This window comes from Scyliorhinus canicula, chromosome 16, assembly GCF_902713615.1.
Source record: "Scyliorhinus canicula chromosome 16, sScyCan1.1, whole genome shotgun sequence".
Lineage (NCBI taxonomy): Eukaryota > Metazoa > Chordata > Chondrichthyes > Carcharhiniformes > Scyliorhinidae > Scyliorhinus > Scyliorhinus canicula.
The window spans coordinates 77,307,309-77,322,014 of record NC_052161.1 but is presented as its reverse complement, the minus strand read 5'-3'; the positions used below and the strand labels follow the sequence as shown (position 1 = coordinate 77,322,014).

Genomic DNA, 14,706 nt, shown 5'->3' with positions numbered 1-14,706 from the left:
TGCTGCTGCCAATGCCCCAAAGTGACTCATAGATACCTCATTTCCAGTTGCTAGACCTGTTCAAGGTCTATCCCATTTACCAAGGTGGTCATGCCACACAACACGAGGGTATTGTCAATGTGAAGACAGGACTTTATCTTCACAAAGCTGTGCGGTGGTCACTCCTGCCGATACTGTCATGGACAGGTGCATCCTCGAAAGGTAGATTAGGGAGGACAAAGTCAAGTAGGTTTCTCCCTCATGTTGGTGCCATTTTAGGCCCAGCCTAGCAGCTGTGTCCTTCAGGATCCAGCCATCCTGCTCATGGCAGTACTGCCAAGGCACTCTTAGTATTGAATACAGACGCTTCCCCGCCTAGCATACACTCATAGAATTTACAGTGCAGAAGGAGGCCATTCGGCCCATCGAGTCTGCACCGGTCCTTGGAAAGAGCACCTACCCAGGCCCATACCTCCACCTATCCCCATACCTCCACCCTATCCCTGTAACCCCACATGGCCATTTTTGGTCACTAAGGGCAATTTAGCATGGCCAATCCACCTAACCTATACATCTTTGGACTGTGGGAGGAAACCAGAGCGCCCAGTGGAAAACAACGCAGACACAGGGAGAACGTGCAAACTCCACACAGACAGTGACCCAAGCCAGGAATCGAACCTGGGACCCTGAAGCTGTGAAGCAACTGTGCTAACCACTGTGCTACTGTGCTGCCCTTGTCACCTTCAATGCTTCTTTCAATTAATGGGCTTCTGATTCATCAGCTGACAGGGGTGTGGGGATAGGGTTGGGGTGGGAGGTGGTAATTAGCAGGATTTCAGGTGATCCGGAGTCAATACCCACATGGGGTTTCAGTTTGAGTTAGCAAACACCACTGGTTGAAACTGGTGTGTGGATGAAATCAACATCACATATTTCCAATGTAAATATAACAGGTTACATACGGAATACACACAGATTACAGAATGAAAATACCTTTACTTTGACCTAACGTTTTACTTGCCGCCCTCGATTGAGAGCACATTAAAGTTCCAACCATTTGGGTACTTCCAATTCTCCTAATGGTCAACAAAAAGTGTCAGATACAGCAGAGTGTGACAGGGCTTCATTGTACTTACTGAGTCATGTCTTCTTTTTCAGAGTCATGCTCAGATTCAGATGAAGAGAGTCCTGTGAAATATATAATGGAAAAAGGTTTAAAGGTGTGGTTTTAATTAACTGGCAAATATTTTCCAATAGCAGGTCTACATATTCCATAGAAACAGGATCGTTAAAAATGAAACAAATAAATAAGCTGTCAGTCACTGAGAGGTGTAAGCAGTAGAAGGTCATTAGCACCTCTAGTGAGTTAGATGCAGGGAATGATCGCCTTATTTCTATAGTAGGCCTGAGGCCTGGTCAATAGTGATTCTCGGTCCTCATTTTAAAAAGTCCGGTGAGCAGTACATTCCACCAGGTGTGCCTGGCAGCTTTGCCATCAATGTGGAGATGGGCGTCAGGCAGCTCCCATAGTTAGGTGCTGGTGAATGATAGAGAAAGAGAGGATGATGGTGCATGGACTAGGAGTGACCCTCAGCTAAACTGTGAAGCAGGGAGGAATCTCCAGTTTTCAGTCATGATGTAGTTCAATTTCAAGGGCAGCACGGTGGCGCAGTGGTAGCAATCTAGTCTCACGGCGCCGAGGTCCCAGGTTCGATCCCGGCTCTGGGACACTGTCCGTGTGGAGTTTGCACATTCTCCATGTGTTTGCGTGGGTTTCACCCCCACAACCCAAAGATGTGCAGGGTAGGTGGATTGGCCACGCTAAATTGCCCCTTAATTGGAAAGAAATAATTGGGTATTCTAAATTTATTTTTTAAAATTATGTAGTTGAATTTCTCCCCAACTTCCTTTACGTTTAAGTACAAATTCAATGCGGCTAGATGGCACACTCATTTTTTTTATTACTCATTAAAGGGATGTGGGCATCGCTGACTAGGCCGAGTATTTATTGCCCATTCCTAAAGGCACTTGAGAAGGTGGTGGTGAGCTGCCTTCTGGAACGCTGAAGTTCTGAGATATGGGTACACCCCCAATGCTGTTAGGGGAAGAATTCCAGGATTTTCACCCAGCAACAGTGAAGGAACGGCCAAATATATTCCCAAGTCAGGATGGCTAAGTGTCTTGGAGGAGAACTTGGTGGTGTTCCCACCATGTTTCCTTTCAGAGAGACGAACAAGTTGGATAATATGCAAGAATATATTTATGATGAAAAGAAAAAAAAACTGGAAATGCACAATGTGTCAGTCAACATCTGTGTATTGAACAAGGTTTTAGATATGGATACTTTGAATGTACCCCTTAAACACTACCTAAAAAGTCCGTGTTGTGGGTTTGGAAGGGGCTGTATGTCTAAAAAGGTTTGGTGAGTTGCTGCAGTACATTTGTAAATGGTACACACTGCTGCCACTGTATGTCAATATTTGAGGTGGTGAATGTTTAAGGCAGTGATGGGGTGCCAAACCTGGATGTTGTCGAGCTTCTTGAGTGTTGCGCTCATCCAAGCAAATGGAGAATATTCCATCACATTCCTGACTTCCGTAGAATTCCCACAGAGCAGAAGGAGACCATTAGGCCCATCAAGTCAGCCAGGTGCTCTGAGAGAGGACCCTACCTATTCCCCATCCCCCGCCCAATCCCCATAACCCCATCTAAACTACACATCTTTGGAAACTAAGGGGCAATTTAGCATGGCCCATCCACCTAACCTGCACATCTTTGGACTGTGGGAGCAAACTGGAGCACACAGAGGAAACCCACGCATACACGGGGAGAAACTGCAAACTCCACACAGGCACCCAAGGCCGGAATCGAACCCAGGTCCCTAGAGCTGTGAGGCAGCAGTGCTAACTACTCTGCCAACTTGTAGGTGGTGGACAGGGTTTGGGGAGTCAGGAGGTGAGTTACTCCTTGCAGGACTCCTAGCCTCTGAACTGTGAATGCAGCTGAACTCAGCTTTGACAAAGAGTCATCGGACTCGAAACTTTTTCTTTTTTCTCTCCCTACAGATGCTGCCAGACTTGCTGAGATTTTCCAGCATTTTCTCTTTCGTAACCTCTGAGCTGTTCATAGAATTTACAGTGCAGAAGGAGGCCATTCGGCCCATCGAGTCTGCACCGGCTCTTGGAAAGAGCACCCTACCCATGGTCAACACCTCCCTCTATCCCAATAACCCAGTAACCCCATCCAACACTAAGGGCAATTATTTGGACACTAAGGACAATTTAGCATGGCCAATCCACCTAACCTGCACATCTTTGGACTGTGGGAGGAAACCGGAGCACCCGGAGGAAACCCACGCACACACGGGGAGGATGTGCAGACTCCGCACAGACAGTGACCCAAGCCGGAATCGAACCTTGGACCCTGGAGCTGTGAAGCCATTGTGCTATCCACAATGCTACCATGCTGCCCTCAATCTGGTTCTGGTAGCCATAGAATTTATATGGCTGTTCCTGTTCAGTTTCTGGTCCCGAGTATGTTGATATTGGGTTTCATTTGTGACAAGGAAAGATTAAACATGACTATCCCAATTATCTAATCTTCACTTCCTGACAAGAATGCAGCATCTCTGAACCTACCACCAAAACATGACCTAAAAAGTATCCACATCTAAAACCTTGTTCAATATACAGATGTTGACTGACCCTTTCAGGGCCTTAAATGCCTGACCTCTGTGATAGCGGAGCGCCTTTAAGGGGCGGACTTTCGCAGGCCACGCGACCCACTTGGGGCCTATCGTGTTGGAGCGCACAAACCCCGACCAATGGGGGATAATTGCGGGGTCCTGGGAGCAGCAGCCTGGGCAGTGTGGACCCAGGAGTCAAGAAGTAAAGACCTGTATGAAATACCTCTGTGCCTGTATATAGTTAAACCTCATTGCTGTTTCCAATAAACCTCTTCGTGTACAAGAAACCTCCTCAGTGATACCTCGTGCTTTTACTTTTTTTAAATTTTATTTTTAAAATAAATTTAGAGTACCCAAATTTTTTTTTCCAATTAAGGGGCAATTTAGCATGGCCAATCCACCTAATCCGGCACATCTTTGGGTTGTAGGGGTGAAACCCATGCAGACATGGGGAGAATGTGAAAACTCCACACGGACAGTGACCCAGGGCCGGGATTCGAACCTGAGTCCTCAGCACCGCAGTCCCAGTGCTATCCACTGCGCCACATGCCTCCCTCCCTCATGCTATTACAACCTCCAAATTCCTTTACCCCTGATGCTGACCTCAACTAGAGTATCCTTAAGGAAATCAATGTTTCCAAGGATGTATAAACATCAAATTATTGATGAAGGCCATGAAGCTAGATGTGGGACGAATGTTCCCAATGTTGGGAACGTCCAGAACTAGGGGTCACAGCCGAAGAATAAGAGGTAAGCCATTCAGAACTGAGATGAGGAAGAACTTCTTCTCTCAGAGAGTTGTGAACTTGTGAAATTCTCTACCACAGAAAGCTGTTGGGGCCAGTTCATTGGATATATTTAAGAGGGAGCTGGACGTGGTCCTTGTAGCTAAAGGGATCAAGGGGTATGGAGAGAAAGCGGGAGTGGGATACTGAATTTGCATGATAATCCATGGTCATATTAGAACATAGAACATAGAACAGTACAGCACAGAACAGGCCCTTCAGCCCTCGATGTTGTGCCGAACAATGATCACCCTACTCAAACCCACGTATCCACCCTATACCCGTAACCCAAACAACCCCCCTTAACCTTACTTTTTAGGACACTAAGGGCAATTTATCATGGCCAATCCACCTAACCTGCACATCTTTGGACTGTGGGAGGAAACCGGAGCACCCGGAGGAAACCCACGCACACACGGGGAGGACGTGCAGACTCCACACAGACAGTGACCCAGCCGGGAACCGAACCTGGGACCCTGGAGCTGTGAAGCATTTATGCTAACCACCATGCTACCGTGCTGCCCATTGCTACCGTGCTGCCCATGCTTGAATGGTAGTGCAGGCTCGAAGGGCCAAATGGCCTACTCCTGCACCTATTTTTCTATGTTTCTAAGCCTCAATCTCAGAAAATACTTCCTTCCTTGCCCTTTCCTGACTCACTTTACCCAGGCTGGTCTGGTTCTGAATATTTGCCCCTCGATTTCACCTGTCAGGAATTGTTCTTGGATGATTTCAGAAGGAATTTCTCCCTTGCAGAGGGTGGGGGCCTGGAACGCTTTACCAGCGGAGGTGGTAGAGGCGGGCACGATAGCATCATTTAAGAGGCATCTAGACAGGTATATGAACGGGCAGGAACAGAGGGAAGTAGACCTTGGAAAATAGGAGACAGGTTTAGATAAAGGATCTGGATCGGCGCAGGCTGGGAGGGCCGAACGGCCTGTTCCTGTGCTGTAATTTTCTTTGTTCTCTTTGTTGTTCTTTACCACCAACAATATCTTTTGTAACAGAAATATTTGAATGTCAATCAGGCTGGTATTTGAATTTGGGCCTGTTAAAACATTTAGGCCACACCATACTTGCCAAATCTTAATGTATTACCATGTTCAATGCCATAGATGCCGCAGCTTCAGAATTACTCCAATACCTTTACCTTCTATATAAAGTTCTGCAGATGTTGTGTCTGATCCATATATATTTGAAGCCAAGCAAGTGTAGCGTCCTGTATCCTCCACAAAAGCCTCAGAAATGGTCAGTGAGTAATTATTACCATCACAGCCAATCTCAATATCATGTGAATTCTTGAGCTCCTTTCCTTCACAGTACCACCTGTAAAGAAATGTTAAATTCCACTATTGAAACAGATGCAAGACAGACCAGAGGAAAAACAGGTTGTTAAACATCCAAAACAACACCTTAGGCAAAGTGCATTCATAGAATCATAGAATTTACAGTGCAGAAGGAGGCCATTCGGCCCACCCAGTCTGCACCGGCTCTTGGAAAGAGCACCCCACTTAAGCCCACCCCATCCCCGTAACCCAATAACCCCACCTAAACTTTCTGGACACTAAGGACAATTTACCATGTACAATCCACCTAACCTGCACATCTTTGGACTGTGGGAGGAAACCGGAGCACCCGGAGGAAACCCACGCAGACTCGGGGAGAATGTGCAGACTCTGCGCAGACAGTGAACCAAGCTGGGAATCGAATCTGGGACCCTGGAGCTGTGAAGCAACTGTACTAACCACTGTGCTACCGTGCTGCCATTCAAGCCAAATAGAGACTAACTGCTACCACCTTTAGGACATAATTTGGCTTTATGACTACTGTTTAGTTATAATGGTCTCCATGATATTAAGGGCAGGGTATGTCTGCCCTGCTGTGTCTGGCACTAATCCAGACTTGTTGCCTGTTTTGCCAAAATGGCATTGCATGCATCTGAATCATGTTTTAGTCCAAGAGCTGCACTAAACCTAGGTGTACGATGGCCTCGAAAGAATGGATAAGGTGATATGTTACTTGACCAAATTCTAATGCAGCATCTATAAGATATGTTGACACGTTCAGCAAGATGCAATATTCTTGAGACAGGATGGACACTTCAGAGACACCCAGATCTTTATGTGGCAATTCGAGAGTTTAGTGTGAAGGGTAGATTTGTGTATATGTTACATGTAACAAGGTACATGATACCCCTTTCCTAATAGGTTCATGTAAATTACAGAGAAACCGAAGAACTAAGAGCAATGTGAGCAAGTTGTGTTCAAAGGTCATGTATTAAAATGTTGGCATATCATTGAACCAGGCTGTTTTTAGTGGGGGCGCACATAAAATCTGAGGGGTGGCAAGCATAAAATCTGAGGGGTGGCAAGCATAAAATCTGAGGGGCGGCAAGCATGTAAGAAACTACAGAGAGTCGTGAACACAGCCCAGTCCATCAAGCGAACCCACCTCCAATCCATTGATTCTGTCTACACCTCCCGCTGCCTTTGGAAAGCGGGCAGCATAATCAAAGACCACTCCCACTTGGGTTATTCTTTCTTCCAACCTCTTCCATCAGGAAGGAGATACAAAAGTCTGAGAACACGCACAACAGATTCAAACACAGTTTCTTTCCTGCTGTTACCAGACTTCTGAATGACCCTTTCATGGACTGAACTGATCTCTCCATGCATCTTCTCTACTGAGTAGTACCACACTCCGTATGCTTCACCCGATGTTGATGTCTATGTATTTACATTGTGTAAAAAACTGGTAAAATCAAATTACTGCGGATGCTGGAATCTGAAACGAAGGAGAAAATGCTGGAAAATCTCAGCAGGTCTGGCAGAAAGGAGCTAAAGGGTCATCTGGACTCGAAACGTTAGCTCCTTTCTCTCCCTACAGATGCTGCCAGACCTGCTGAGATTTTTCAGCATTTTCTCTTTGGTTATTTACATTGTAGGCGGGATTCTCCCTTATGGGGACAAAGTCCCCTCGCCGGCGGGAAAATCAGCGTCAACCACTCCGCCGTCAACATCACTTCCGGAGGCAAGGAGGACACCAGAGAGGTTGGCGCCGCGCTAGCCGGAGCCGAAGGGACTGCGCGAGTTAGCGCATGCGCCGAAGGGCCAGCGTGATCTCGCGCATGTGCAGACCGGCCGGCGTATTCTGCCGCATGTGCAGGGGGTTGTCTTCTCCGCGCCGGCCATGGCGGAGCCCTACAGGGGCCAGCGCAGAAGGAAAGAGTGCCCCCATGGCACAGGCCTGCTCGCAGATAGGTGGGCCCCGATCGCGGGCCAGGCCACCGTGGGGGCCCCTCCGGGGTCAGATCTCTCCACGCCCCCTTGAGGACCACCCCAGCTGACTTACCTGCCAGGTCCCGCCGTGTGAGACCATGTCTAATCCATGCCGGCGGGACTGGCCAGAAACGGACGGCTGCTCAGCCAATCAGGGCCCAGCGAATTGCCGGGGCTGGTACTGCCAAAGGCCCCCGATCGGCATTGTGTGAATGCCGCCTCCGCCCGAATACTGGCGCCGGAGAATACGGCAGCCGCCGTCGGGGCGGCGGTGCAGGATTCGCGCCGCCCCCCGGGGATTCTCCGACCCAGCGGGTGGTTGTAGAATCCCGCTTTGTGGATTTATCGGATGTCCTATGTTTTTCATGTATGGACCGATCTGCCTGGACTGAACAATACTTTTCACCGTACCTCGGTACACGACAATAAATCTAAATCTAAATATCACCCACCCCTAAGAATTCCCCCATAATACGGTGGGTGGGCACCAAAATCGTCAGCCAGTCCACCATTTTAAAATAATTAACAAGCAATTAAGCTTGTTACCAAGCTAATTAACCCAAATAATACACTGCCCACACCATAATACGGCAAGTATAGGCAGGCTGTGGGAGTGGGCAGGTGGTTGTTTTTTTAAAGAGATCTGTTTAAAAGTGGAAAGGAAGTGGGGATATATCCTTTGGGGGGTTGCCCTGTGCATGTCAGGGGCAGCATCCAATGCAATGCTGATATCCTCTGCTTTGTTCCTCACTGCCCGGCCTTCCCCACTCTCCTATCTCCTCCATCCTTCCCAAAGACTGTGCTTGCTTCATCTATGGGACTACTTGCAGTTCGAGCAGCGCCCGCTACTGGGACTGCTGTGTCTTCTAGAGCTTCCGGCCGATCAGATTGTCTGACTCTCTCGAGGCTGAGACTTGCTCCCATTGTGTCCTACACTCTGCTTGCTTAGGCCACCCACACTATATTATGACTGCAGGGCCGCCTCCTTTAACATGTACCAGCTGTCATCCAAAATTTCTTCCACGAACCAAACATTACGCTCCCTTCCCCCTCCCCCACCCACCCGTAAAACTCATCAAATAATCAGAGCCAAGTTCTTAAGCAGGCTCTTAATTTCGCAACATACACTGAAAGTACTGGTTGCTCTCACACTGCATAAAGAATTATTAAAGAGCACAAAGAGCTCATAAATGTGAAATCTGAGCAACTATAATATGTTCATCAATACAGTAAATATGCAAACATACAAAAACACAGACAGGAAAGACTGCTTGGACCACGCTTCTCCCAAAATGTTACAAGGTTCTAATTGACATCCTCATTAATCACAAGACTCATTGGACTCTCCTATATCACATTCTCCTCATACTCACCACTCTTACCAGCATCATTTTACATCGGCTTATATCTTACACACTGACTATTAGCTATTCCATCAAGACAGGTACATTCTGAAGACACTGCACAAGATTCTGAGGGTGGCACGGTCGCACAGTGGTTATCACTGTTGCTTCACAGCTCCAGAGTCCCAGGTTTGATTCCCGGCTTGGGTCTCTGTCTATGCGGAGTCTGCACGTTCTCCCCGTGTCTGTGTGGGTTTCCTCCGGGTGCTCCAGTTCCCTCCCACACATCCCGAAAGATGTGCCGTTAGGTGGTTTGGGCATTCTGAATTCTCCCTCAGTGTACCCGAACAGGCGCCGAAGTGTGGCGACTAGGGGATTTTCACAGTCATTCATTTGCAGTTTTGATGTAAGCCTGCTTGTGACACTAATAAATATTATGACACACCCTTTGCCCTCTTTCTTGGAAGAGCAGGTGCCACACAGCTGGATAGCACCAGTGTAAGTACAGCTAGTCCACATACCTTCTCCACCCGTGCTAGCTTTTATGAAGCAGAGTCAAGGCTATCCAAACTGGCAACAGCGGAGGAGATGTTGTGCAGGATAATTTCATACATGAGTATACTTGTGTCTTCTGGCTTCTGTCCCACCATACATACTCTGCAAGACGAGCTACAAATACATCAACCACCAACTTCTCTTTCTCTCTGCTTTTCCTTCACACCACAAACTAATTCCACTTTCTCTCTTGCTGTGAATGTGGGAAACCTTGTGCTCAGGGAGGAAGAGAAGCCCTGGCTTCCTGAAGATGTACCATCACTTGATATTGAGGTATAAAAGGGTTAATGTTGAACATGTAAATATATATTCTACAGTATAGGTGATGATAACAGAACTATCTCCCCATGTTATAAGTGGACCGTTATTTACAGACTACCTTGTAAATAGTTAGCACAACATTCACTAAAGGATAGAATTTTATAACAGTACCGCTTCCAGCCTTATCAGTACATCCAGGATTACAACAGCATATACTCAACCAAAACCAACAATAACAGATTGTGGAAATGGTTAGATGCCGAAAGGGGCAACCCGTGAAGAGCCCCATAACTGGAAGGAGCAGTGAGGGCAACAACAGCAGGACAAGGACAGTGCAGGAAAAGCTTCGACCATATTCCAAACAAAGCAACAGTACAAGGAAGAGATGGAAAACGTCCTCCATCTATTAGAATGCTTTGACCATTTGGAAGGCCTGGATCCAGCTGAGAAGTGGCAGAACTGGCGTCACATATGCACCAGATACAAAACAGCATCAGGAGCAGCAGAAAGAGCTACTAAGGAGACGGTCAGTACCTTACATTATACCGCATCGGTTGGGAGGACAGACACACTAACCTCAGTGTTCTTGAAGGAGACAAGAGCACCAGCATCGAGGTCATGATCACCCAAAGCCAACTCCGCTGGCCTGCCATGTGCTTAGGATGTCAGAGTCCCGACTTCCAAAGTAAATCTTCTCCACCCAGCTCAAGGTAGGCTTCCAAGCAAGAGGAGAACAAAAGAAGCACTTCAAAAACATCCGAAGGCTTACCTCAAGAAATGCAACATCAACGTTGGGAGACCCTTGCTCAGAACAGACCTACTTGGAGGAACCTCCTGACTGGAGGGACACAATTCTTTGAAGATCCCCAACGGAAAGAGGAGGCCCAGAAAAGGAACCTCAGAAAGGAATACCAGCAATCTAGAGTTCAAGGACCAATCCCACCTCCCAGGAATACCTTTGTGGTACTGAAGACAGGCTGAAAAGATACACATAGGCCAGAAACAGCAATTTCCACAAGGCCCTGGCTGAACTGCAAGAGCACTCAATTGAACACATAAACTTGTTATTGCTATATGGACTTTAAGATTACCCACTCACATTTACACAAAAGAATAAGAGCATGCTATGAATATGTAATGAATTTCCAGACACAGGTGATCAACTTGGTAGCAGGATGGACAGACAAAAGAAGCCATCAGACTCTATAATGAACAAAGAAAATTACAGCACAGGAACAGGCCCTTCGGCCCTCCCAGCCTGCGCCGATCCAGATCCTTTATCTAAACCTGTTGCCTATTTTCGAAGGATCTACTTCCCTCTGTTCCCGCCCGTTCATATATCTGCCCAGATGCATCTTAAATGATGCTTTCGTGCCTGCCTCTACCACCTCCACTGGCAAAGCATTCCAGGCACCCACCACCCTCTGCGTAAAAAACTTTCCACGCACATCTCCCTTAAACTTTCCCCCTCTCACCTTGAAATCGTGACCCCTTGTAATTGACACCCCCACTCTTGGAAAAAGCTTGTTGCTATCCACCCTGTCCATACCTCTCATAATTTTGTAGACCTCAATCAGGTCTCCCCTCAACCTCCGTCTTTCCAATGAAAACAATCCTAATCTACTCAACCTTTCTTCATAGCTAGCACCCTCCATACCAGGCAACATCCTGGTGAACCTCCTCTGCACCCTCTCTAAAGCATCCACATCCGTCTGGTAATGTGGCGACCAGAACTGCAAGCAGTATTCCAAATGTGGCCTAACCAAAGCCCGATACACTGTAACATAACCTGCCGACTTGCTGCTAGCTTGTCAGATGATGGTGTTTCAGAGGACAACGGGTCTTGATTGAATTACCCTGGATAAACAGTGTATCCTGTTTTTCCCATTAATGAGTTGGGGTCTAGTTGTGGGCATATACCTATGACTCAATGCTAGTAGACCGGTATAAAAGAAGAAACATCAGAACAGATCTTCAGCGATAACCTGGGAGGCCCCCAAGGCACAACCAGTTCAAGAAAATGAGAGCCTGGATTTTGACGCCCAGAGTAGGTATCCATATTGAGTGATCGTAGCCGGGCCAGCCTCCTTTGCTAAATGTGAGTAAAACCTGAAACACAGCTGTGAGTCTGAGTCATACTTTGTTGAGAGAGAGAATTGTGAATAAAATTGTGTAAAACTGTGAACCTGTTTTGTCCTTTGTTCATCTTGCAAATAAGGGCAACTGGGTAAAAGTTTCGATTAATACACTGGTCAAAGTATCAGCACCTTCCAAGTGTGTGGTCGAAGATGCGGCTGTAGGATCGGGCTCATCAGCCACGCAAGAACCCACAGAACCCATGAGAAGTAACATGGAGTTTCTTAGGTGGACAATGATACTCGTTAGCGAGTGATCACCATGAAGATATACCAAAGACAGCAATGCAGATGACATAATGGTCAGACAGGTCATAAATGAAGACATTGCACCATATGAAGAGAGCATAGATTCCTTTTTAATGAGGTATATTGGTTCACAGAAAATTGTGAATATGGAGCCTTGAAAGATTAACCAATTTGGGATTGCACTGTTGTAGGAGTCTTGGAAGAGATGGTAGTGATCTGCATATCTGTATGTATATAAAGCGTTAATAGACGTAACAGCTAGGTAACACGAGATGGCAGCACTAGAGGAGGGTATAAAAGACAAGCTCAAGCCAAGTTTTTTTTAAAATTTAGAGCACCAAATTATTTTTTCCCAATTAAGGGGCAATTTAGTGTGGCCAATCCACCTACCCTGCATATCTTTGGGGGCAAAACCCACACAAACACGGGGAGAATGTGCAAACTCCGCACAGACAATGACCCAGAGCTGGGATCTAACCTGGGACCTCGTTGCTGTGAGGCAGCAGGTCTAATCCACTTCTCCATCATTCTGCCCTTAGCTTAACTCGTGTTTGGAGTGACTAGTGAGAGAGATAGGTCAGAGTGCAGGTGTTGTTAATCATAGTTAATATATATTTAATCTTGTTAATTTAATCTCTAGTTTAGTTATTGAAGAGAGAACAAACACACAGTTTGATTGTTAACGTTATTCAATAAACACTGAGTGCTAATGAACATAAGAGTACAGGATCATCTTGGAAAGAAGCAAATGAGTAAGATATTACACAACGTAATATAACATGGTACCAGGCTATTGCTTTCAGAAAAATTTACTAGATTAGATTAAAATCAGCGAGAAAAAAGAAAACATTTGTACCGACTATTCAACTGGGGAGGCTTCGCAGCATTCGGATCCTTCGCAGAAAAATCACCTCGATGGACCACGTTCAAGCTTCACGTCAACTCTAGACAACCGGTAATCTTAATTCCAATTGGAAATCCCGAGATGGGGGGGAAGAGGCCGACCCACCGATCGGTGGGTGCCGATCGTGGGCCAGACCCCATCGGAGGCCCCACCCGGTGAAGGAGCGCTTTTCCCCGCCCCACAGGCCGCCCCCCCCCCCCCCCCCCCCCCCACCCCCCGACCCTTCGCGCAGAGTTCCCGCAGCAGCTACCAGGAATCAGTGCTGGGACCGCAGCTATTCACAATGCATATTAACGATTTACAGGCAGGAACTAAACATAATGTCTCCAAATTTGCAGAGAACACAAAGCTGGGTGGGAGGGTGAGCTGCGAAGAGGATGCAGAGATCTTTCAGTGTGATTTGGACAGGTTAAGTAAATGGGCAAATGCATGACAGATGCAGTATAATGTGCAAAAAACAAAGGAAGGCAGATTAATATCTGAATGGCTAGAGATTGGGAGAGGGGAATGTGGAACAAGACCTGGGTATTCTCCTAAAACAATCACTGAAAGTAAGCATGCAGGCATAGCAGGCGGTAAAGAAAGCAAATGGTCTTCATAGCGAGAAGATTCACATGCAGGAGCAGGGATGTCTTGCTGCAATTATACAGAGCTTTGGTGAGGCCACACCTGGAGTATGGTGTGCAGTTTTGGTCTCCTTAGGGCAGCACGGTAGCATGGTGGTTAGCATAAATGCTTCACAGCTCCAAGGTCCCAGGTTCGATTCCCAGCTGGGTCACTGTCTGTGTGGCGTCTGCATGTCCTCCCCGTGTGTGCGTGGGTTTCCTCCGGGTGCTCCGGTTTCCTCCCACAGATGTGCGGGTTAGGTGGATTGGCCATGCTAAATTGCCCGTAGTGTCCTAATAGTAAGGTTAAGGGGGGGAGTTGTTGGGTTACGGGTATAGGGTGGATACGTGGGTTTGAGTAGGGTGATCATTGCTCGGCACAACATCGAGGGCCGAAGGGCCTGTTCTGTGCTGTACTGTTCTATGTCCTTACCTGACAAAGGATGTTCTTGGTATGGAGGGAGTGCAGCGAACGTTTACTCGACTGATTCCTAGGCTGACGTTTCAATTATCCTAATATAAACTGGGTAGTAACAGTGTAAAGGGTGACAAGGGCAAATTCCTGAAATGTGTATAAGAGAACTAATTGTGATAAGCCAAGCATACTGTGCATGTATAAGAGGATCAACTTGGACAAAACAACATTAGCTAATGGTATTGGATTAGCAATTCATAAAGGAATTGAATAAATAGCTATTTTGACACCAAATGCAAGGGCAGTGGGTCAAGTGGCCTCCTTCTGTGTTCTTGAATTCCAAGAGAATTTCTCAAATAAATCATGTTGTGAAACCCTTTTCAATAGGCAGCACCTTAAAATGTGTAATTCCCTCGTTTCGTATTGAACATGTATTTGTTCAGAGGAATAATCAATGACTGTGTACTCATACTTAAATAGGGCATCAAGTTCAATTCATTCATGACTCTTCA

At 46.7% G+C, this 14,706-nt stretch overlaps 1 protein-coding gene and 1 long non-coding RNA gene across 6 annotated transcripts in view; one reads left to right on the top strand and one right to left on the bottom strand.

Moving 5' to 3' along the window:
• The window catches only part of mypn (myopalladin), a 356,035-nt gene that overhangs the window by 175,460 nt on the left and 165,869 nt on the right, over positions 1–14,706 (bottom strand). For all 5 annotated transcript variants that reach the window (XM_038822204.1, XM_038822196.1, XM_038822201.1 and 2 more), the window contains exons 3-4: positions 5,600–5,775; positions 1,116–1,167 (exon numbers count right to left, since the gene is read on the bottom strand). In XM_038822204.1, the coding sequence (XP_038678132.1) occupies positions 1,116–1,167; positions 5,600–5,775 (228 nt within the window). The remainder of the gene's footprint in view (positions 1–1,115; positions 1,168–5,599; positions 5,776–14,706) is intronic.
• LOC119979670 overlaps positions 1–14,706 on the top strand; it is a 236,983-nt gene that overhangs the window by 165,292 nt on the left and 56,985 nt on the right. The window lies entirely within an intron of this gene.